At 34.9% G+C, this 24459-nt stretch overlaps 2 protein-coding genes across 2 annotated transcripts in view; both read left to right on the top strand.

Annotated features, from left to right (window-relative positions):
• LOC136029331 (phenoloxidase-activating enzyme 1-like) overlaps positions 1-12469 on the top strand; it is a 45984-nt gene extending 33515 nt beyond the window's left edge. The window contains exons 4-6 of the mRNA XM_065707613.1: positions 4615-4731; positions 10759-10862; positions 12161-12469. Coding sequence (XP_065563685.1) covers positions 4615-4731; positions 10759-10862; positions 12161-12364 — 425 coding nt within the window. The 3' untranslated portion in view covers positions 12365-12469. The remainder of the gene's footprint in view (positions 1-4614; positions 4732-10758; positions 10863-12160) is intronic.
• Positions 12470-18046: 5577 nt separating this feature from the next.
• Positions 18047-24459, top strand: part of LOC136029329 (DNA ligase 1-like) — an 82122-nt gene continuing 75709 nt past the window's right edge. Inside the window, exons 1-2 of the mRNA XM_065707610.1 lie at positions 18047-18188; positions 21003-21076. Coding sequence (XP_065563682.1) covers positions 21053-21076 — 24 coding nt within the window. The 5' untranslated portion in view covers positions 18047-18188; positions 21003-21052. The remainder of the gene's footprint in view (positions 18189-21002; positions 21077-24459) is intronic.

Here is a 24459-nt window from a genome sequence, read left to right as displayed (position 1 = left end):
TCCGAAGCGGCAAATCAGATCTCGTGTTCAAACGTGCTAAAGAGCTGATAGATGATAAAGACACAAAGTGCCAGGATTTCTTGAATAAAATGGGAGCAAAACTACCACTCGCGTTGGAATCCGAGATCGTTGGAAAGAACATTTCCAGAAAAAGTTTAATCTCACGCATTAAATTCATATCATGAAGTCTTTCAGAAGTTTTCAGCACAAATATGAGTTAAAGTATATGGAGCTAGTGCAACTAACTCCACTCCCACGTCTACCATTTCCCCAAACACATCCAATCAAAATTTTGAGATAGCCATTTTGTTCAAAGTAGTTGAAAAGTCTAGAAATTATGTCCTTCAGAATGTCAGCCCCCCCCCCCAAAATCCTTCGGGGCAAAGGTTGTAAGTCATGCCCTAGGTGCATATAAGATTTATTATAGAAAGAATTTTCGACGTAGTTGAAAGGTTCGGAAACTATATCTTTGAGGATGAACCCCCCCCTCTCACAGTCCTCAGGACAAATGTTGTAAGTTATGCCCTGGGGGCATATAAGGTTTTTATAGAAAGTATATAGTAGAAACGTCAAAAAGGGCTCATTTGATTGGAAATTAAGAGGGCAAGTGCCCTTTATAATAGTCGAAAGTGATCGGAGGGTGAATGCCCCTCCCCACGCCCATCATTTCCCCAAGCATATCCGATCAACATTTTGATATAGCCACTTTGTTCAACATAGTTGAAAGATTTTGAAACTGTATCTTGCAGGATGACCCCCACACACACAGCCCCCAGGACAAGGGTTGTAAGTTATGTCCTTGAGGCATATAAGGTTTTTTTTTTATAGAAACCGTCATCGTAGAAACTTCAAAAATGGCTCACTCGATTAAAAATTGAGAGGACTAGTGCCTTTTTATTAGTCCAAAGTGATCAGAGGGAAAATGATCCCCTCCCCCACCCATCATTTCCCAAAACATTTCCGATCAAAATTTTGATATAGCCATTTTGTTCAACATAGTTGAATAATTTTGAAATTGTATCTTCCAGGATGACCCCCCCCCCCCATACAGTCCCAAGGACAAGGGTTGTAAGTTATGTCCTTGAGGCATATAAGGGTTTTTTATAGAAACCGTTATCGTAGAAACTTCAAAAAGGGCTCATTCGATTGGAAATTGAGAGGACTAGTGCCTTTTTATTTGTCAAAAGTGATCTGAGTGCAAATGATCCAAATGTCTGAGATTAAAACTTACAACGCTTGTTGTGTGGGATGTTGTACTAACCAAAAAACAATGTTTACATCATGCTGCTTCTACTTCTAAGACTACTCCTACTACTGCTATTATTATTACTGCTACTAAGCTAAGACTACTACTGTTAACTCTACTCCTACTGCTACTACTATAGCTACTGGTGCCTCTACTATTACTAATAAACCTAAGGGTATTAAGGCACAAATTTTAAGGCAATATTTTAATTGTATTAAAATAAATCGAAACACATTATGCCCACATAGTTTGTCAAGAGGATGTATTAACAATGCTTCAGGACCGGTTGAGGGTAATAAGTTAAAAATTTCATCGTGTGTTGAGGGGATGTTGAAAAAGAAGGTGCGTTGTGCATACTACTACTAATGATACTACTGCTACTACAGCTATTGCTACTGCCAAGCCAAGGATATTAAGGTAAAGCTTCAATATTTAGGTGATTGCTGAACTAAATCAAAACGAACTATGATCATGTAGATTGTCAATAGGGTAGCGAAGCAATAACACAATAACAGCTTACATTATTAAGCTGACGTTTCAGGGTAAGTCGTGAAAGATTTTGAACTACCCATAAGACATTAAGTATATTCTTATGGTACTACGTTTAGGGGAAGTTTCAATTAAACGAAAAAACTAATGCAAGTATTAAAAGGGCATATAAGCAATATCATACGCAGCGCTGCTCTGTCACAGCAAGTAATATCATTGATATTTTAAAAGAGCTAATTTGATTGGAAATTCATCGTTCTAGTACTCTTTTTAAGAGTCAAAAGTGATTGGAGGGCAATCAGCCCTCCTCTTTAGCTCGAAATTTTCCAAAAAGTTTCAAACAAAATTTAAGGTAGCCATTTTCTTCCTGTAACTGTATTTCTAGGGCTATTGCATGGGTCGATCCCCCACAGTTACGCAATTTGCCATTATGTTAAAAAACTAAATGTTGCCTTAAGATTAAATACAAATACACTGTGTGTGTGCTGATTGCCAATAAGATATCTCAGCAGTATCCCAAGAGCAACCGAGGGTATTATGTTCTGACTTTCAGGGCTACTTCTTTTACTGCTTCTGCTCTTAAGATTTAACTAAATCAAAAGTGTGTAAGTGTATCAAAGCTGTCAAAGAGCATAGATATATTTTTGCGCATGGTATAAAATTTTGTTTTTCAGGTCGACTAGATGAGTTATAAATCTAAACTAAACACTGCTATTGGTGTCCAGGCTTTTATAAGTGTGCATGTTGTTAAAAATTGTTGAAAATTTTTCTCCAGCATACAAGTAGCAGGCCAAACTATAAATTCTTAAAGAAAAACCGAAAAGATTTGAACTACTGTTTTCTTTTTCCCTGAAAAGACAATGTCAATATAAAACGAACAGAAATTAATAGAAAACACTTTTTTCACAAAATAAGTTTTTCAAAGAAAAGTAAGGAATTCCATGAAACCAAAAATGAGCAAAAATAAAACTGAACAGTCTACCAAGCGCAAAACTACCACAAATGAGCATTGATAAATAAATGAAACCCAAAATCAGCATAAATATCATCATAAATATCATAATATCATCATAATAATCAACATAACATCATCATAATATGATGATAAATATCATCATAAATTAGAATAAGTATCAGCATATGTATATTGAACTGACAATACACATTCATTTGTAATATTTTTTCTGTAAAAACAAATTATGTTCCGCCCCTGGGACAAAATTTATTTACACTCAGATTTCAGCTTTGTGGTTGCATTGGAATGAGAGAAGAGCACCTAATCTTCCTACTCTCTGTTTAGCCGAGGTATGGTTACTTACTAGACTAATTGTCAATTTTCAGATTGAAATACGACAAATTGTGCTCAAATATCCGATTAAAAACATCGGACTTAATGTATTGCGACAGCTAAACAATGTGACTGCTCTGTTATACTAGTAATAGTAGATTTTATAAATTAGAAAAACAACTATAAGTCGTGCCTTAATCCCAAAAAGCTTAGATTAAAAACAAGACATCTGAAAGGGAAGACAAGTATTGCCCTCTATTAAACAGTGGCTCATGTATTAACGTAGATGCCATAATTTTGTAGGCATTATAATGAATAATTTTCCTAATATGACTAGGACAAAAATTCAGACGACAAGCTGGGGACCCTGCCTCTGTTACATCATAGAATATTCTAGTGACAAAATAAATCATTCCCAAAAAAGTGCTGTTTCTCCATTTTATGCCGCCAAAAAAACTTACGACCAAAATAGTGATCAGAACAACTTAAGAGATAGCCAATCGATTTATCAGGATCGAAAAACGTAAACTGGAGGTCTATAGTCCCCTTCTTGAAAAGTAACGAAAGTTTAAGTATGAGCAGCACATCTGGTGCATTTGTCATTTTTCTTTTTTTTCAAATTGGTAGCTTTAATCACTGAGAACGAGTTTTCGATGAAAAATAGTTATAAAAATAATGTAAACCACCAAAGTCGTCAAACTTTTGCAAGGACAGCTGTAAAAATTAGATCATATGGGGATTCCAATACCAACTGTTAATATGCTTATAAATTTTTTTAAATTTACAAAGCTTAAACACATTCTGGGTCTCTCGAAAAATAGAATACTATATTATGAAATCTTTCTGATAAGGAACTAGAATGTGATACCAATCAAAAAATGGTATTTTCATAAATGGCTTTGTATAAACATTACAGCTATTTGCAAAGATAAATTTGCACGTTTTTTTTTTTATAAAATGACAACAGCACCAGAAACAGAAATCTACAGTGCTTTTAGCAAGAGCTACCCCAAATAAAAACAGAATCATGAACCCCAGAGACCCTTTAATAGGCTAGTGCTATTTGCAGTTTACTGAAAACTATGTTCAATTTGAACAACGTGTTTTCATTTGCCAACGCATCATAAAAAAAAAGAAAATCACAATATTAATCAAACAGTTCATGGTAACAATGTGTGAGCAAGGAGCGACTCCGCCCTATAGTAACCAAAACTAAAAGAAAGAAATCTTGATAGCGATTAATACATTAATTGACCTTTTATGCTAATTCCAAATGTGTAAAATTCACCAAATATAGTTTACCCTTCAAAAGCTACTAGACTGAGAAAATGTGCTCGGTTTAGAAGAAGGTGGCAAGTTCTATAAGATTTAGAATGTCAGATTTCTGTTTGGAATATCTTTTGCATTCTCGAAATTTTTGAAAATCCAGGGTAAAGGAGTTTCTGCGTAAATATTTTCCAGAGAGCTAATGAAGGATCCAGTTCCACCTTTATTTGCTTACATAAAAAGATGGCTTACTGAAAAATATTTAATTTCGTATATTTGAAATGTCATTTCTATAAATTAATAACATCCTTTTGGTCTCTTTTAGATTTTATTAGACCTGTTTGCGTGCCATTTGATATAGACGCTAGAATCCCAAGATCAATAGATTCTTCGAAGAAAGCTCCGGATGTTTATGCTGTTGGCTGGGGAAGCATTGGTCAAGGTAAATAGCGACGAAGACCACACTGCCTTTCCATCACAAACACCAAAACAAGAAACTTGTTTTTAATCATTCTTCTTTCATTTCAATGAATTGCCTTGTTTCATCTCAGTTTAGTTATCAGTCTTGGTTGAACTTCGCTGAAGTGAGGATGCTAGGACTGTTTTTAAAAAAATTTCATTTAGTTTTACTGGCTGTATATTGTTGTAAGTTTTTTTTCTTCTATCTATTAATGTTTTGCTGAGGATGGCCTTTGGACATAGGACCGAAATATTCATTTAAATTAACTTTCCACTGTCTTACGAAAAGAATTCCCTATTGTTCTTCTTGTTTTTGATGTCTGTGGTTGGTCAAGGTACATTTTTTTTCTACAATTTTAGCTACTGGAATACCTTGTTGATTTTTTTAACTTCTTTTACAAAACATGATTTATATTTTTTACCCCCGTGGGACCAACAAGATTGGTCCTCCTTAGCTGATGTTCTATTGCAGCTAAGGGATAAAGAGGGATGTCAGATCACAAAAGTTGCAGTGAAGACACCTTAGAAGCAATATTGCTTGTTAAAATTGATTATTTATTATCTTTATCAGCATTAATATCACCATTTCTGCTGAAATAGTCTTATGGGGGGATTAACGTACACTAAGACAAAAAATGGATCTAAGATTTGTAAAGTAAATAGTAAAGGGGATTTCATTTTGATCGATCATACAAGAAGAACGACAAATGCTCGCTAAGCGAAAATATAACTATCGAAATCCACCGTATATTAAGGTAATCTTTCCATGAATTTAAGTCAAAATTTTGAAAGAATCACTTTAGTGAGAATAATCAATCATTACCGATAGTCTAGGCCTAGATGACCAGTTTATGTTTTTTTTCTTTTTTTTTCTTTTAAACAAACAAACATCCTTGAAGGTTGATCTTTGTCAATCTTTCTAATTCGTCTCGGGATGAAGTATTTATAACAAGATCGAATTTCTAAGCCGCTGTGGAGGTTTGGGCTCCAGAGTGCTGATTGGACACGAAATGGGGTGCCGACTCTAATTGAATTCTGTGGGACAGTAAATTCTATCTTACACTTAATGCTCTCAGTATAAGCGTGAATTCTGGGTCGATCTAGACCGGATTAAGGTTCAACTTAGATAAGATGACACACAGGGGAACATTAATCCCTTTTTTCTATCTTTAAAGTAATATGTCTTGGTCAAATTTCACAAAATCTCCTAGAACTTTCTGGCATTTAAAAAAATAGTTAAATAGTTTGACCCCAATTATTATACAGTCTTATCTTTCAACATCAAACAATTTTATATTAAAAGTTCCAAATTCCAATTGTTTTTGTATTTGATAAAATCAAGGTGTTATAAATTTAGGGTTTAAATGTAAACTTTATATCAAATTGATGATTGAATAAGATAGATTAAATAAAAATTGACCAATCACCTGTGTGAATTTTTTTCAATAAAGCGAAGCGAGTTACAAATTTGTTTTGATAGTAGTATAACGTCTATGTAATCACCTCAGCCAATCTGTCGCATTGACATATCTCATTCGGGTCGGATGTCAGTCTCTTTGCTCTTGAACGAATATTTCTCCTCCATTGATTAGATTGTAAAATATTTTGCTCTGAAGTTCGTAAATTTTTCTATTAAAATTTTTGACCAGAAATTGCAAACATTCGAAGTCTGTAAAGTTAGTGTTTCAAAGTGTGTTTTCAGTAATAGTAACCTCATAAAGTCACTGTTTAGTTACTTCATATCAAGAACTATCTGAAAACTAACCGCAAATCCGTTAGTTGATCATCGACAAATGTGGGTGAAATATTGTATATTCCCTTCACTATCGTTATTTTTTATCGATCGACATTGTTTTCGAAAAAATGATATATCGAGTACCAAATTTGGAAAATTCCGACTGTCAAAAGCTCTGTTTGATTTTGGTATTCTCTGTCGATATAAACGTCAATATTTCTCAAATTAATTAGAAAAAAACTTTCCGACAAAGAAGTTCTTTAAAGAAAGTAAAAGCCATATTAAACTTAAGATCAGAAGAAATAGAAACCTACAATAACTCAAACTCAAAACGACCAGAAATTGCTATTAAAGAATAAATGAATCCAAAAACGAACAGAAACTAGACCTACGTTGCCCGGGCAACGTGAAGTGTTGCGGCAACCTTTGTCCGGCTTCGCTGACTAAAGTGTTGCGAGAGCAACACTTTGGTTTTGTTTCTTCGCTATCGATCAGTAATCACATGATTAAAGGCTTTGAAAAAACAACAACAAAATAGTATCGAAAGAAGGGACTAAATTAACTTTGCAGCCAGTTGAACTTTGTCCTTTTCAATCGTAGACATCGTGACGGATGAAAACTCAGAACAATATCTTATATAATCTTAGATGATTGTAGCCCAACAGTCGATTATTACTTTCAAGTCCCCTACATGTCTTACCACTGGAACCAAATTGGTTTAACTATCGAATACACCGGATACAATTAATGGTACACCAACTAGCAAAAGTGGCAAACCCCTCATTACCGAAGATGATTATGAGCTAACAGCCGTCTCTCGCCCAAAGTGAACCGATTCTTACTTATAAGTCCCTTTCCCGTAATAGGTATCAAGTTCACCGGAAACAAATAAATGGGTTCACCAACTAGCATAGTTGCAAACCCCTCATCACTGAAGTTGACTGTAGTCTAACAGCAGATTATTACTTACAAGTCCCCTACATGTCTTACCACTGGAGCCAAATTGGTTTTACCACCAAATACACTGGAAACAAATAATAGATACACCAACTAGCAAAAGTTGCTAACCCGTCATTGCCGAAGGTGATTATTACCTAACAGTGTACCTTACTACGGAAGTTGTCAACCCTTTGAAACTTTCAAACTGGTATACCTCATGAAGGAATTTTTCAACCAAAAAATGGATGTCATATACTTTGATCAGCTCATCAAGAGCCATCGACTGCCGTCGAAAAAAAATTCTATCTGTCTTTGTTCAAAAGTTGATTTTTTTTTGCGGTAGGCCAACTTTCTAACGTCACCACTTAGAAAGAAGCAAAGGATAAGTTCAAATTTCTTTAGCAATGACAGAACTTTTAAAGTTTAACAGGTTCATCTGATAAAATTTCTCTTCCGAAATCCCAAGTCCGAAAAACCGAATGATAAACTCAGCTGAAATCACGAACAGAAATGGGTAGAAAAAATAGATGGCAGCACTTTCGGACCCGTGGGAAAATGCCACATTTTTGCTTCTGTAAATTTTTCTATTTATCACTCAAAGAAGATATATTGGCAGTGGGGCCGGGTAACTGACGCATATATTTAACACTTATAGATTTTAGTCCACCTTCAATTTGAAAGTGGTGCCTGCCTGCTTGGCTGCTAGAACGGAGCTTTCCACTAGAAAGCAGAAACATGGTTTGATGAAACGAAAGCTTGGCTGCACAACTTCAGATAGTTCTCTCTGACATAGGCTATAAAACTCCATTTGACTTCGCACACCATAGGCTCTAGCTCGTGGACAAGCAAAAACCATCCTTTTTGGCCCCAGGCAAGAGTTCTGCGGAGCTTTCCAAAATGTAATGTCATATTCATCAATCCGGCCTGAGGTCCACACTTTCCGTAAAAATCGCACAGGCTAGACCCTTACCAGTTTCCAGGAATAAGCTGAGATCGGCGGCATAGGAAAAAAAAAAAAAAAAACGGGACAAAACCAAAGTGTTGTTCTCGCAACACAATTAAATAAACAATCATTGCCAACAAACATACAACAGGTACTAATATAAATGATTAAATAGATATCAAAACGAGTAAAATTTAAATTGAATATGCAAATCAGGTTTAAAAAGAACAAAATATTTTGTTGTTGAAGCATAAATGAAACCCGAAAGTAAGAGAAATTAAATGAACGATTATAGCGAACAAAATACAATAGATACTAATATAAATAAATAAATAAATTTTAAAACGAGTGAAATTTAAATTGAGTATGCAAATCACGCTTGAAACGAACGAAGTTACTACAAACAAGAGTTTTGATTCTGCCTCCTTCTCTCACTGTGAAAGTATAAAACCTACTGCGTCAAGGGCGCTTTACTGAAAACTATGTGTCTTGAATTGTCTTAAAAACTACAAATAAAATCAAACTGAATCTTTGATATAATGTTATTAATTGTTGAAAGATCATCAGTTCAAGATTTTATTGCACTGTATTTTTATTTTTCATTTTCAATGCTTCGATAACTGGATAAGAAAATATTTGTAACATAATTTGTTTTCAGTGAAGCACCAAAGACACAATAGGCTTTAGAACTTTACAGTTAGGGAAGGGGACAGTATCCAACTCTTGTTTGTAGTTAAGCTGTATTTGTCTTGAACAGTCTCGAAAAGAACTAATAAAATTAAACTAGATATTTTATATATAACGACAGTAATTGCTGAAAGCTTATCAGTTTTATCAAAATTGAAAGTTCTAAACTTTGTACCGAAATTTAATTTTACTGTAAATTTCTGTTTATCTTCAATGTTGTAATAAGTACAAAAGAAAATATTTGTAATATAATTCGTTTTAAGGTAATGCGCCGATGACGCAGTGGGTTTTAGACTTTTATAGTGAGAGAAGGAGGCAAAACCCAAACTCTTGTTTGTAGTGACTTTTGTTCGTTTTAAGCATGATTTGCATAATCAGTTTAAATTTCACTCGTTTTAAGATTTATTTATTCATTTATATTAGTATCTATTGTATTTTTGTTTGCTATGATTGTTTATTTAACTTCTGTTCCTTTTGGGTATCATTTATACTTCAATAGCAAAATATTTTTGTTCGTTCTAAGCTTGATTTGCATATTCAATTTAAGCTTTATTTGTTTTAAAACTTATTTATACCAGTTTTGCTATATATTGAACCACACAAATTTTAATGCCCTTGATTTCTGGGTGGGAGGGGGAGGGTTTATTTTGATCCCAAAGTTTTTTTATCTGATCCTTGGACAATTTTGGAGAAAATACGTATCTCAAATGGATCGGATACATTTGAGAAAAACAGGACGTCTGGGGGAGGTAGATGCCCTCCGACCCCTTTTGACTCTTAAAAATGTAACTTGAACTTTCAATTTCTAATCAAATGAGTTACCTCCAAAGTTTACACGACCATCCCTTACATAAAAACCTTATATGCCCCTCGGGCATAACTTAAACACTTGCCAATGGGCTCTGGGGGCTTGTATCAATCCCAGAGTTTTTGTCATCTAGTGTTTGAACTATTTTTAATAAGATGCTTATCTCAATATTTTTATCGGATGGGTTTGGGGAAAAAGGGGTGGGGCTAGTTTCCCTCCAATCTCTTTCGACTTTGAAATTTCGATTTTCAATCAAACAAGCCCTCTCTGAAGTTTTTACGAGTATCCCTTCCATAATAATCATATATGCCCTAGGGCATAACTTACAGCGCCTGCTCCCAGACCCAGGGGGATTGTGCCGACACTAGAGTTTTTGCTATCTCATCTTTGATCTATTTTCAACAAGACGGCTATATCGTATGAAAACAAGAAAGGAAATAATAAATGAAAAGAGAAAAATCAAATAGGTGAAAAACGAGAATTTTGTCAGCCAGAAGGAAATTATGAAAACGGAAATCAAGCAAATATTTCGACAAGGACCTCCACCAAGTCGTCCTCAGTCTAAAAAAAATAAGAAAGAAAAAAGAAAAAGAAAAAACAACAACAAAATCTAACCTTCTTAAGTGAACTCTACAAGAGGAGAAAAGACACTGAATCAAACAACTGATTTCTTTTGCAAGTTTCTAAGAAACTGAATTGACAAATAAGATTTGCGTATTTTTTAATACAATTTAAAAAATCTAAAACAATATTGGTCAAATGCTCCCCTAAAGCTTGACGTAAATACGTTCTGAGACCATACTGGCTTTTTACAATTCTCAGTATGTGAGTCCAGGCAGCATATTTCCCCTTGATCACCCCTCTCTGGTACGATTTTTTAATTTTGAGTTTGTTTTAGGACTTGGTTACAGTCAAACTTTGAAAGAAGTGAAGCTTCCAATATTCGATCAAAATAGATGTCGGAGAATTTATGGTTCTAGAACAAATATAACCGATTTACAGGTAAGCATTGTAACATCGAATTTTGATGCAACTGAGCTTGTTTGACTTCTCTTTCTGATGTACGATCAAGGAATTATCTGAGTGGCTTACCATAACTGATCATAGTCGTAATCTAATGACATTAAGTCATACTCTCTTCTATGAAAAATTCCATCTCTTTTTCTCTTTGTCCCAGTATTAGCCAAGATATTCTACTTAATCTTCATATGTTAAATTATTCCTTGTTGATTTTTTCAGGTTAAACCTGAAAAATTTGAAATTTTCAGTTAAAGTTTGAAATTTGAAATTTTCATATTTTTATTCAATAGTCTAAGTATGTGTTCTCCAAAATAGAACTTGTGACAGAAGTTAAAGTCTTGGAATTTAACAGTTTATATTACTTTTTTGAAATACCGCAACACTAAAGAAAAATTCGTTAGAGTTGAAATTTGGAAAAGAAGAATAAATCTGATTTCTTAAGGAAAACTACAGTTTTTGCTGAAGTCTATCTATTAAGATGGTATTGACATCTAAGAATAAAGTACTAAGTAGTAGCAAAACAGGGAATACCCCCAACCGTTCATGTCAGGAATATTTAATCTGTTTGTTGAGATTTCTTCTGCGCTCCCTCATTGAAGCTCTTTTTGAATAAAGGCATGTTTGTTTCAGAATTTAAGGGCCAAACGTTCCTTTTTACGGTTTTATCATAACTTAATTGCATGGTAGCAGTTTATGGTTTGATTTTATGCTATCTTAATGGGAATCGGTGCTCTCTGTTTAACGGTAGTGTCAGCTCTTGTATCCCAGGGTAATCTCTATGAAAATGGATAGCTCTCGTTCAAATACCTAACAGCTCTAGCAAATTTATTTTGTCTTTTATGTTCGAACTTGGTTTTAGCATATGTTCGAAGTTCATTTAAAACAGTTAAACAAAACATTTTAATTTTGTCTGTCAGACACTCCCGTCAGTTTTCCTTAGACAAATTCCTCTTGAAACATAATCATATCTCAATGCTTTCTCTTTAGCTGCCCTTTGTCTCCAAATTTGAAATTGAATATAGTTTAACGCATATATTGTGATGATTAACTACATCAAATATATCATAAAACTTAAATTAAACATAGATACAGGTACAAAGTAGGGATTGAATGCCAAAATCACCAAGAGATGTGTGCAAGCGGCACACAACAAAAAATGGTTAGCATTTTCGAATTTTTCGTCCGACTATATTCATAAGCATATTATCTTTTTCAATTTCTTCTTGTGAAATGATTTTATTGATCTATAAAAGAAAGTCTTAGATTTTTATCTATTCTAGATGTGTGCTGGTGGTCACACAGGTGAAGATGCTTGTGAAGGTGACAGCGGTGGTCCACTCATGATGAGAGACGAGGATGATCTCTACAAAGTCGTAGGTGTTGTATCCTTTGGTCCTCGTTTTTGTGGAACAAGAGGATTACCTGGAGTATATACAAGAGTAACTAGATACACTAGATGGATCTTAGAAAACATAGAGCCTTAGCACCAGTATGTACTGATCCTATTGCTAGTCTGTAATCAAATGAATTTGTATTTCTTATCATATATGTATTATAGTTTTTTATTTTAATAAATTATTTTTTCATTATTTTTGGTAGTTTTTCTGCATAGCATAGGGGCTCAAAAACATTTAGTTTTTCAAAGTATGGCGGGAATGAAAGCAACTTGCGTATGAGCAACAAACACCTATCCAAAAAAACGTGCAAAATTAATACTACCTCCCTATGTTTATTTTTCCCCGAATAGAGGCAACAATGACTCAAACCAACGGTAGTGAGATCGATTGCTGGAAAGTATGGCATTAAAATTTGTGTGGTTCAACATATAAGCAAAACTGGTATTAGAAAAAACTTCAATCATTTGGATTGGTTATACTACTCTGGAGATGGCAGTTTAGATGTTTATCTCCCCCTCCCTTTCTATTCCTTCAGTCCTATGTGTGCAAATGAAAGGAAAAAGATAAAACAGTAAGTTGTACAAAAAATGTTGGCCAATCCCGCTTTCTAGGGCAATAATGAGAGAAATTTCGCGATGGATAGGACATGTTCTGCAGATGAACGATGAAACATTGCCCAAGATCATCCTTGTCAGGCAACCACCTAGGGCCAAACGAAAAGAAGGTCTCTCCCAAATGGGGTAGAAGGATGTCGGAAGGAAAAATTTAAGGGAAATAGAAAATTCTTGGGAATGTGTAAAGAGGGATCGTTTGAATAGATTGCAACGGAGATGGGGCGTGCACAGCTGTGTTGGCCTCAGACGGCCAACACACCAGAAAATCGGCTCATACTTGTCTTTTCGATCAGGTCGGACTAGGACTCATAATCCTTTTTCTTTACCTAGTCATATGAGTACCTAGTTATTGCTCTACCTAGTTATAAGAATATTTTTGGTATATTCGGTGCTAAAAGATGTGGGACGCATGCAAATATTGTATTAAATTTCGGTTCTTCATTTAACTTGAAAATGACATTCATAAGTTTTTTGACCAGATGGACCCTATACAGAAAACAAATTTGAAAAGGATTTCGGCTTTGTCCATTCATGATGGGCCAACAATTTGTTTTATCTCTGATAAATTTGAAACTTACTGGTTATGTTCACAGGGCCAGACGGATCTCAGTAATAGAAAAGTATTTCACTAGGTTGGTTGTATCTCTATGTTACACTTGAAAACAGGGCAACAATTTCGATGCCTCAGTTTGACTTAGACTTACAGGACATGTAGACAGAAACAAGGGAGGTTTAAAATACTTTCAGGGTAGGCACGCTTTGCCAAGAGGACCTTAACGATAACAATAAAATTTAAAAGATGTGGTTACATCGATTTAGCTAAAAAAAAATAGGTTTCTTATTATGCTGATTTGGTTTAAAAATTCAGGCCACGAGAAAATCTAAATTAAAATTTCTGGACCAAGGAAAACTCAGATAATAAAAAAAAAGAAAACAAGTCTGGTTGCATGGGTTTGCGGTATCCAGTTCTTTATTATTATTTTTTTTTTGTTCTCTTTAATACAACAAACCAAAACTCTTAATGACCAATGATTTTTCAATTCATTTATTGAAATAGAAAAAATGGCTAAAATGATGGAAGGGCAACGAGTCCCATTCGCGTATCCTTCTTTTTTGCCAGCCCCATATCCCTAATACATCTGATCAAAAATTTGAGATTGCTGTTCTATTCAAAATAGTTGAATGATTCAACAAATATACCTCAGGGGATCAAGTCATGGCTATTTAGAGAAAAAACCAAGACAGATACTCTGAGTGAGATGCAAATCTGGCATAAGCCTTTTTTAGAATTGCATAAAAATTATGTTATTTCACTTGTTAATAGAAAAATCTATCATCCATCTATCCACATCCATCCTAGGGCAAAAATTAACGTAGATAATCATAGAGCTAAGGGATGAATTATGAGATTGGTTTGGGCTGACTTATGACGGACAAAGTACACTGGACTTGTATGTAAAATTGTGGACTGAACTGGCTTGGGTGACTCACAGGTAAACAAATGACCTAAGCCTAATAGGCTTGGCCGCTTGTAGTCTCATATGGCTCTAAACTTTCATGAACCCTGTGTCAAAGGATCAATGATTTTATTATGGGAGGGACCCCAAAAACCAACTAAAAAACTTCTTGTACCTGATACAGTTGAAAAATATACATCCAAGTCCGTAGGCCAAGAGCAACCTACTTTAAAGAAAAAGATTTGTGCCCTCCTTTTCCCTTAAAAATGAGGCGATGAAAAGGCCCAAAAATGTTTATCTTGATAGGCTCAAAGCTTATGTCCTTAAGTCCTTGGGCTAAGTGGACCCCAATAGAGAAAGGGAAATAGTAAAGTAAATTAGTTGCTACAAGAGTGAAAAGGACAAGAAAAGGGCCAAAAGATTTTCCCCCCAACACCTCTCATGGAATAATGCTCGTAGAAACTTCGGAAGGGGCTCTTTGATTGGAAATTGAAAGTTCCAGTAACCTTTTAAGATCCAAAAGTTAATTTATTTGAGGACAGCCAGCCTTCCCCCTGTACTCTTTTCTGCTCCTCGGCTCCCTGTAAGTCCTATTGGGAGAATATATACTTGGGATCTGAATTCTGATATAGTCATTTTGTTCAGAAGGACTGAAAGGTCTAATAAGTATTCGTCTATGGTCAACATAACCCCCCACAGATGTAAAAATTATGTAATTTAGCCGTAGTTCACATATAGATTTTATTAGAAAAGCTCTTAGGAGTAGTTCTCTGGGTCAAGATTCCCGGAGTTTCACGAATAACTTGTTGGAGGATCAAGTTGTAACCTACAGATAGCGTTAAGTATATTTCTAACTTTAACCTGAGAAGGGAGGAGAAGTAGATCGAAAGACACTAAATGTATCCGGGTCATCAAATATCATATCTGGAATATTTTCTTAATGGTAAGGGTGATGGAGTTGAAACATTTGGGTACTGGTTGGAAGGAAAAGAAAGTGGGGTCGGACCGGGATATAATACACATTATGTTGGGGGGGGGGGAGGAGCTGAACAATGTTTATCTTTCATTCTGCATAACGTTTTTGCACTATAAGCTCTTTAAGGACTTATAATCTATATACTTTTAAGTAACGAGGCAAATAAAAAAAAAAAAAAACCTACATTTTGCCAGGTTATTAAAATGGCTTGTCTACAATACCTTGGGAAGAACTTTGGTGTCAAATTAAAACATTCAGGTAGTGTTGAAGGGGGCAAGTGGACAATAATTTTCGATTTGAAGGAGAGAAATGAGCTAAATCAAAAGATATTATGTTTATTTAGGTCATCAAAATAGCATGTCTACCATATCTCAAGAACAGCCTGCGGGATTATATTGAAACTTGCAACTACTGCTTGGGAAAGGATGTGGTGAAAATACAGCTATGGAACTTAAAGTTTTCTGTTAGGGGAGGGAAAAAAGGTTATTTTTTTTGTTTGGTTCACAAAGCAGTTTTGTACTATAACCTAAGGCATTTATCACCACAGCTAAGACGCAAAGTAAATCAAACAATACTATAAACTCCCAGGTTGTCAGAATGACGTATCTTATATATCTCAGGAGTGATTTGAGGCATCAGATTGCAATTCGCATTGAGTGTTAGGGGGACAATTGGATATTGAGGTTTGCCTTGGAGGATAGAGCAGAGAGGATGGGTGGCGATGTCCCTTAAAATGCCTTCTCCATCCTTCTAAAAGTTTTGTAATACAATCTTTTAGGGTGTCGATAACCTCCCATTCACAGGTGAGCAGCAAGGTAAATCGAAAGACAATATGTGTCGAAAATCAGGAACAGGTGATCAGAAAAGTTGATTATCAGATTGCATCTGCAATATCTTAGGATTGGCCTTAGGGGTCAAGCTGAAATCGTCCGGGAGCTTTGGAGAAGAGAAGAGGGAAGCAAATCTCCATTCTTGACATGGTGGGAGGCTATAGAGGGTAAGCATCAAAAAATGGCGGCTCATTTGATAGGAAATTGGAAGTTCTAGTTTAATTTTTAAGAGTCAAAAGAGATTAGAGGGCAACTAGCCCGCCCTTATGCTCTTTTCCCCCCAAACACATCCAGTAAATATTTTGAGACCATTTTGTTAAAATCATCTTGTTTAAAAATAGTTCAAAAATCAGACAACAAAAACTCTCGGGTTGACGAGACCCCCAGAGCCTGGGGGCAGGCGTTGTAAGCTATACCCCGGGGGCATATATGGTTCTTATGGAAGGGGTGCTCGTATAAATTTCAGAGTGCAAAATCAAACCTAAACAGAGATAAATAATCAAATAAAACGTAAAGAAAACAGATGCTAATATGGATGAATAAATGAATTTTTGAACCAGGGGCGCAGCTACGTTTTTCATAATTTACACAAAGCTGATATTTAGAAAATCAACGGACTCAGTTGCCTCCCCCACTCCAAGCTCCAAGGCGTTTTTCATACTTTATTGAAGATTAAATATATACTAAACCTTTTCTCTACTATAATTATAACGCTGAAAAATTAAAAAAAGGAAATAATATCGATTAATAGTTGACAAATAGCATACTTTATTCCTTAATGTCATCTTGATTATTACAGTGATTGTTGTTGTTGTTGATATTTTGAAAGAAAGGACAGTGTTCAAAACCCATCTCTTTTTCAATAACATGCAAATGAGTTCAAGAGGGAGGGAAGTAGCACCACTATTATCTTTAAATTTTTAGCCTTCTGATATTATTTTGTTGTTGTGTTCCTTAACCTTAAGACAAACAGAAAACAAATTGCTTGAACTACAAATCTTTCCAGTAAAGTACAAACGACTCTCAGAAGGTTTGTAGAGGGTAGAATGTTCGCTGCGATTATTCACTCTAATTTTTGATTACTTTGGGTTCATTCTTTCATTGAATTGCTGTTCATTTTGACTTTAATTTTTATATTACTTTGCTTGTGCTATTCTTTGGTTTTCAATGTGGCTATTAATTTTTGTTTGAATAAACCTTTTTTGTTTAAAAAAATCTACTTGATTTTTTTTTTTGCGTAAAGAATGAAGTTTATGCGGCAACACCTTCAAAGCAACTGCAGAAATGTAAAATAGGGAAAAAAGGTTTTTCAAAAATTAAACTAGCCTAAATGAACAGAAAACATTTACTTCTTATTATGTAAAATCGAAATGTATTTATCAAAGAGCTTACTGATTTTAATTAAACCTTTAGAATCTGAAAAAGATATTTTAATTTCATATCTCAATTTATGTTATACCGCCAAATACCGTGGCTCAATGAATAATAATGTAGAATTTTAGAAAATAGAAACAAAAAAAGTTTTTGCGGTCATGGACCCAAATGGGCACTTCACTTTCAGATATCACGTATACAAGGTGGTTCGTTCAAAGCGTTATGGAAGAGTGCCCTCATAAAAACCAAGGCATACCTGCTGTTCCAAGATGTAGACCAGATGGTGGAGGTAAAAGTCCCCCCCATTGGACCCCTAATAGATTATCACCTTGCTCCCCTCAGACAATTATTGAAACAGCTTTCGTAGGCACGTGCTAAGCTTAATTTTAGCCAGCTATTAGCAAAAAGTATCCAAACCTTCCTTTCCAATTGGCATTACTCATATATTCTTCTTTTGTTTCCAAATTAGGCTTGAAGCTAGTTAAAGAGCAGCTCGGAGAGGGCAGCTTTGGCGAAACTTTGAAGCAGCAGCAGAAAGATCCAGCCCAAGAAGCAATCATCGTAACCATGGAATCAGTCGTCTATTAATCTTTCAATGGTTAATAATATTTAGTGAGTTTGTTTCATGTGTGACTGGAAAATGAATTGTTGAATTTTAAGGTAGAAATAAGTTCCTTTACTAATTACATGTGGAATAATCCTCTTTGGCAATTAAATTTGTATTCTTTTTCAGAATATACGGTAAAATTCTAGTTTAGGGAACTTTCTTGCTATCTTTCAAAGTTTTTGATCTGTTTGACTGAAATTCATAAAAATAGACCAACAACTCTTCCATCTTCAGAGCAAATTATTTTCTTAAACTTGAGAAATCTTCGGGGTAGGTGAATAAAACATTTGGGCTAACTCAAAAAAAATGTTCAGCTAGATGAAGGATTGAGTAGGTGTTTTCAAGTACAAACTTATTCCCTCCCCGCTCCAGGACAACTAATTTTCCTTAATTTAAAGTACAATATTAGTGCTAGGGGAAAAACAACAACATCTCAGGAATGAACCGGCAGCCAAATTGATAAAGCATGTCAGACATGAGGAACAAAGACACGCACTTTCTTATTAATTAATCTGTGAAGGAAGGGGCTTTCTGTGGATTAAAATAAGATGCTTTTCACTATTTAGTGAAGTAGTTGAACAAAGATGTTCCAATTGGAGGGAAGGGCCAATGTGTGATCTAGGATATTAAGAGGGGTGGTTTTTAGAATTTTTATGAAATTTCCTTATTATTTTTATTTAGCTCAAAGTATGTGTAAATGTAAGTGAAAACTTCGTAATTGGAACTTATTATTCATGGCAGGGGAAAGGCGGGATGTTTCGATCCATCTCTTAAAGACTATCAACCTTGGTGAGACGGTTTCAGGAAACAGGAACCTTATGGGATTTAAACCTAAATTCGATCTTTTTTTCTTTTTTTGGCACTAGTTTAGGGGTTGGCTTCTCCAGCTGGAAACATGATAAAATTCTGAAAACCACGTTAAGGAATTCTAAAATACTAACATTATTCCTAGAAGTACATCACTTTAATTTACCACCCATAATATTACTTTACCACCCCCACCCATAATAGTCAAATATATAGCCAAAATTATATATTCTCCATGAATTTTCCCATCGCTTGATGCAGTTGATATTGCTTGTTTGCCGTTAAATTAATTTGAAGAAAAGACTCACGTATTTGGCCGTTAGAGGGTTGAGGGAAGGGGGGGTTAAAATTTTTTAGATTTATATCAGTAAATGTTTTATAATTTTAAAAGTAGTTTTCAGAATTTTGTAGTGTTTCATTCTGGATGGGTAACCACTAAACTAGTAGGCTACCTTTTTTTCAAAGCTAAAGCCAATTTCACATGACAGAATTTAAGACCTTAAAAACACTTTCGTGACAAAAAATCAAGTACCAGATCTGTTTCTGAGTTTCATTTGCCTAATATAAAAAAAATTCCTTCAATCAACATTTCTATAATGGCTGAAACAAATTAGATACTGTTTCTCATCATTTTGATGAACAGAACAGCTAATGCTAAATAGCTAATTACCTGTTCTGTTCATCAAAAATTTGATGAACAGAACAGAACAGAACAGCTAATGCTAAAAACTAAAACTAAATATTTTTCAAGAACGGAGAAATGGCATTCTAGTTTAATTTCAGTCTATGTAGAAAGGTTACCACAGTTTACCTAATAATATATACCATAGATTATTAATTGGTTACCTATTAATTGGTAACGCTCAGATTTTCGACAGGATGATACTGATGATTTCGGCACTGACAGCGGAGCTATTTTCGGTTTTGCGCAATATTCACCATTCTCTGATGAATTGTGCAAGGAAATCCTAAAGCATAATTGTTGATAGAAATTTCCCTGTGGTGGGGTCCATGTGTTCCCATAATTCTGATATTTCTTTTATTTACTTGGTGGTGTCATTAAATCCCAGCCAATCATTAGGCCTCAGCTCTGAAAATAATCGTATGATCATATACAACAGGTAACTGGAATCACGAAAATATTTCTGTGATATAGTCAATAGGTTTCATTAAAATGGTGACAAAATTTAGAAAATTACGGGACTTATTTCTTAAGTGATTGGATGACCCATTTTTTTCTGGCTCTTATAAAAGTGTACGCCATGGTTACTTTTCTTTTTTATGGCCTACCGTCCGACAGGCTGTACTCCTAGTTTTGTAATAAAATACTGAGAACTAATATCATTTTGTACTTTTAAAATAGTTTCAACAGCCCTGGCATGGCTATTAAGTTTTTTTTTCCTCGATAGGCTAAAGAATTCGGTTTCACGGATGGAATGCTAATGTTTAAAGAGTTGCGTAAATGGTAATTATTTCGCAAGTTGCTTAATTGGCAAAGTTTATCTGTTTTTTCTTAGCGTCAAATTTCTCAGATATCTCGACTAAGCTAATCGCTAGGAATGGGTTGGAGGAGCCTTTATGCCTTTACCTGAAGTCCATATGTAAGGACCACTCGACTAGAATTAACAACTGATCATCAGCAGATTCACATATGCTGTATTATTAATCCCTAAGCCTTTGTAGAAGTCACAAATGTAAGGGGATCAAGATCTTCAGGGCCAGATTCCCCATTTCCCATGCTGTTTGCCACAATTTCAAATGTTTTCATAAAATTCACCAGATTTGTTTCTTTTCTAATTTATCAAGAATTGTTTCAAAATTAATTTTATGCAAGTTTCTGCCCTGTAAATAAGATTAGATAATATGTTTTTTTTTTTTTTTAACTACGATGGGGATACTTAAGGCAAGGAAAATCATTCAGGGATTTATTTTGTATAACCATTAGGTTAGTTCAGTCTTTAAAGCCGTTGAAAGTTTCACTGGAAAGATGCTGTAAAAATTATATATACTTCTATAGCTGGAAATCATTCTTAAGAACTCATTATGTTTTTCCTTTTTAGGAGTGCCTTCTCATTCATTGATCGTTCCTGTCGTTTCTGCAACAGCAATTATGTCACGACTAGCCTTGATTCAGGTAATACACTGATTTATTTTAGCTCTTACTTGAAAAGGGGGCGGGGCTTACATTTAACTCAGAAGTTCTCACTGTTGGGATTTTCTCCAATTAGTTTATGGTTGTAACAAATTTGTATTTGTAAAGTCCCCATAGTTTTTTTTACATTAATTTTATCTGTTTCTAATCTTAAAAAATTCATCAGCCCTGAGTCTTCTATAAAGCCAGCGGTATTTCAAAGAGATGAACAAATGGTAGAAGTTTGACTCTTTCTCTCAATTCTACTTTATTAAACAGTAAACAACTTTAGCGTAAAGAACGGGGCGTTGAGAAGGGAACAGCCCCTTTCATACACAGAGTAATTTCTGTTCGTTTTAAGTTTTAATGTCGCTCCTTACTTTCAGTTGAAAAACTAGTTTTTTCTTATTTAATTTCTGAACGTTTTTAAATTAATGCATCTTTTTTTGGGCTAAATTGCTTTCTCTTATTTTAGATCAGACGATTTTGAGAGAAAATGGGGTGGGGGAGGAGGCCTAGTTGCCCTCCAATTTTTATGTTACTTGAAAAGGCTACTAGAACTTTTAATTTTTAACAAACGTTTTTATTAGTAAAAAATATACGTAACTTAAGAATTAACTTACGTAACGAACTTTTATATTCTTATATTTTTATTACGTATATGAGGGGTTTGTCCCCTCGTTAATATCTCACTCTTTACGCTAAAGCTTAAATTTTGTCCCAACTCTTTAAGAATAAACCTCTGAATCAGAAAGGCTGTAGAATTAATAGTTGAAATAACTAAAAATACTTTAGTGTAAAGAGTGAGGTATTTTGGAGGAGATGAGCCACTAATATGCGTAATAATCTCTGTTCGTATTCAGTTTTAATGCTGCTCCTTACTTTCAGTTGAAAAACTTTTTCATGTTTATTTTTTCATTGTTTTTTTTTTTATAATGATGCTAGAAAATCCTGCGCCCCCTTAATTGAATTTCTCTACCACCATGACATATTACTCCAAAGGAAAGATACTCCCACATAGCCCCCTTCCCTCAACCCCCCCCTCCCCAAACCAAAATAATCCTCCTGAAAAACGTCTGTACACTTCCCTATAACCATTACTGTATGTAAACACTGGTCAAAGCTTGTAACTTGCAGCCCCTTCCCGGGGACTGTGGGGGAGTAAGACATAGTTATTATGGTTTTCGACTATGTTGAACAAAATGGCTATCTCAAAATTTTGATCCGTTGACTTTGGGAAAATATGAGCGTGGGAGTGGTCTAGGTGCCCTCCAATTTTTTTGGTCACTTAAAAAGGGCACTATAACTTTTCATTTCCGTTAGAATGAGCCCTCTTGCGACTTTCTAGGACCACTCGGTCGATACGATGACCCCTGAAAGAAAAAAAACACATTCGTGATCGGTCTTCTGGCAAAAAATACGAAGTTCCACATTTTTGTACATAGGAGCTTCAAACTTTTAAAATAGGGTTCTCTGATGTACTGAATGCGATGGTGTGATTTTCGTTAAGATTCTATGACTTTTAGGGGGTGTTTCCCCCTATTTTCCAAAATAAGGCAAATTTTCTTAGGCTCATAACTTTTGATGACCAAGACTAAATTTGATGAAACTTATCTATTTAAAAGCAACATAAAAATGCAATTCTTTTGATGTATCTTTTAGTATCAAAATTCCGTTTTTTAGAGTTTCGTTTACTATTGAGCCGGGTCGCTCGTTACTACAGCTCGTTACCACGAACTGTTTGAAAAGAGCAAAAATTAATTTAAAAAACAAGTTTTTTTTTTTTTACGGAAGTAAAGAGCGAAATTGAAACTTAAAACTAACAGAAAGTCTTGCTTCGTCGATTGCACAAGATGTATCTACATAAGTAGCTCAAATAAACTTACTTAAGATATTTTTCAATATTTTTACAATTCCAAAAGCTAGTATTTATCGAAAATTAAGCTGGCTTGAGTGTGTTAGTGAATTATAAACGATGTCATAATGGTTGAAAGACTATTGAGAGACTTTTATGTTAGTCTAGGTTTTGTAGGTATAGATATTTCTGCTCTTAAAAGAATGTTAGGTTTTTTGGGGAGATGGGTGGTTTTGAATTTTCAGCAAAATTTTACTTTTTTAGAATTCCATAAAAGTCGGAGAATGTCACGAGTCAGTTTATTTGATATAGTTTTTTAGAGATATCTTGCGTAGTTGGCTAAGTAACAATTTGTCACTCATTTTAAGTTTCAACTTTACTCTTTAAATCCGTAAGGAAAACAAGGTTTTTGTTAGATTAATTTGAGAAGAATCGCCATCTTTCTTTAGACGGGTTGGTGGCTCCTTCTTTAGTCTTGCATTTCCGGTGCATCGATTAGCCTTGTCTTTAGTCGATATAAGTTTTTCCAGTCGTCCGTAATTAAATTATTTACTAGTATAGTGCCCATAAGGTTTGGACAGGAAGTATTAATCACGGAAACAGACATAGACGCTTCAATAGACTGAACAACAGGTCCAAATGTATATAGGCTAACGCATTGTTCACTATCAGAGTTTCTGGGCCAGCACGGTCTACGGCAAGTAAAGTGTCCAATTTAAAATAATCAAATTATATAACTAGCTCTCTTCCACGTTTTTAAAAGTACCTTATCCAATTAGAGGACACTGTAAAATAATCAAACAGTTCGTGGTAACGAACTGTAGTAAGGAGCGACCCTGCTCAATAGTAAAAGAAACTCTAAAAAATAAAATTTTGATACCGATAGTTACATAAAAAGAATTGCATTTTAATGCTGATTTTAAATATATAAGTTTCATCAAGATTAGTCTTACCCATCAAAAGTTACGAGCCTGAGAAAATTTGCCTCATTTTAGAAAATAGGGGAAAGCACCTCCTAAAAGTCATACGATCTTAACGGAAATCACACCGTCAGATTCAGCGTAATCAGATAACTCTTTTGTAGAAGTTTCAAGCCCCTATCTACAAAAATGTGGAATTTCGCATTTTTTGCCAGAAGACAAATCACGGATGCGTCTTTATTTTATTTTTTTTTTCCCAGGGGTGATCGTATCGACTCAGTGGTCGGAGAATGTTGCGAAAAGGCTCATTCTAACGGAAATTAAAAGTTCTAGTGCCCCCTCCCACGCTCATTTTTCCCCAAAGTCACCGGATCAAAATTCTGAGATAGCCATCTTATTCACCATAGTCGAAAAACCTTGTAATTATGTCTTTGGGGGCGACTTACTCCCCCGCAGTCCCCGTGAGAGGGGCTGCAAGTTACAAACTTTGACCTGTGTTTACATATAGTAATGGTTACTGGGAAGTGTACAGACGTTTTCAGGGATATTTTTTTGGTTGGGGGGGAGAGTTGAGGGGAGGGGTTACGCGGGAGGATCTTTCCATGGAGGAA

The sequence above is a fragment of the Artemia franciscana genome, chromosome 7, assembly GCF_032884065.1.
Source record: "Artemia franciscana chromosome 7, ASM3288406v1, whole genome shotgun sequence".
Taxonomy (NCBI): Eukaryota; Metazoa; Arthropoda; class Branchiopoda; order Anostraca; family Artemiidae; genus Artemia; species Artemia franciscana.
This window is presented reverse-complemented; position numbering and strand designations above follow the sequence as displayed.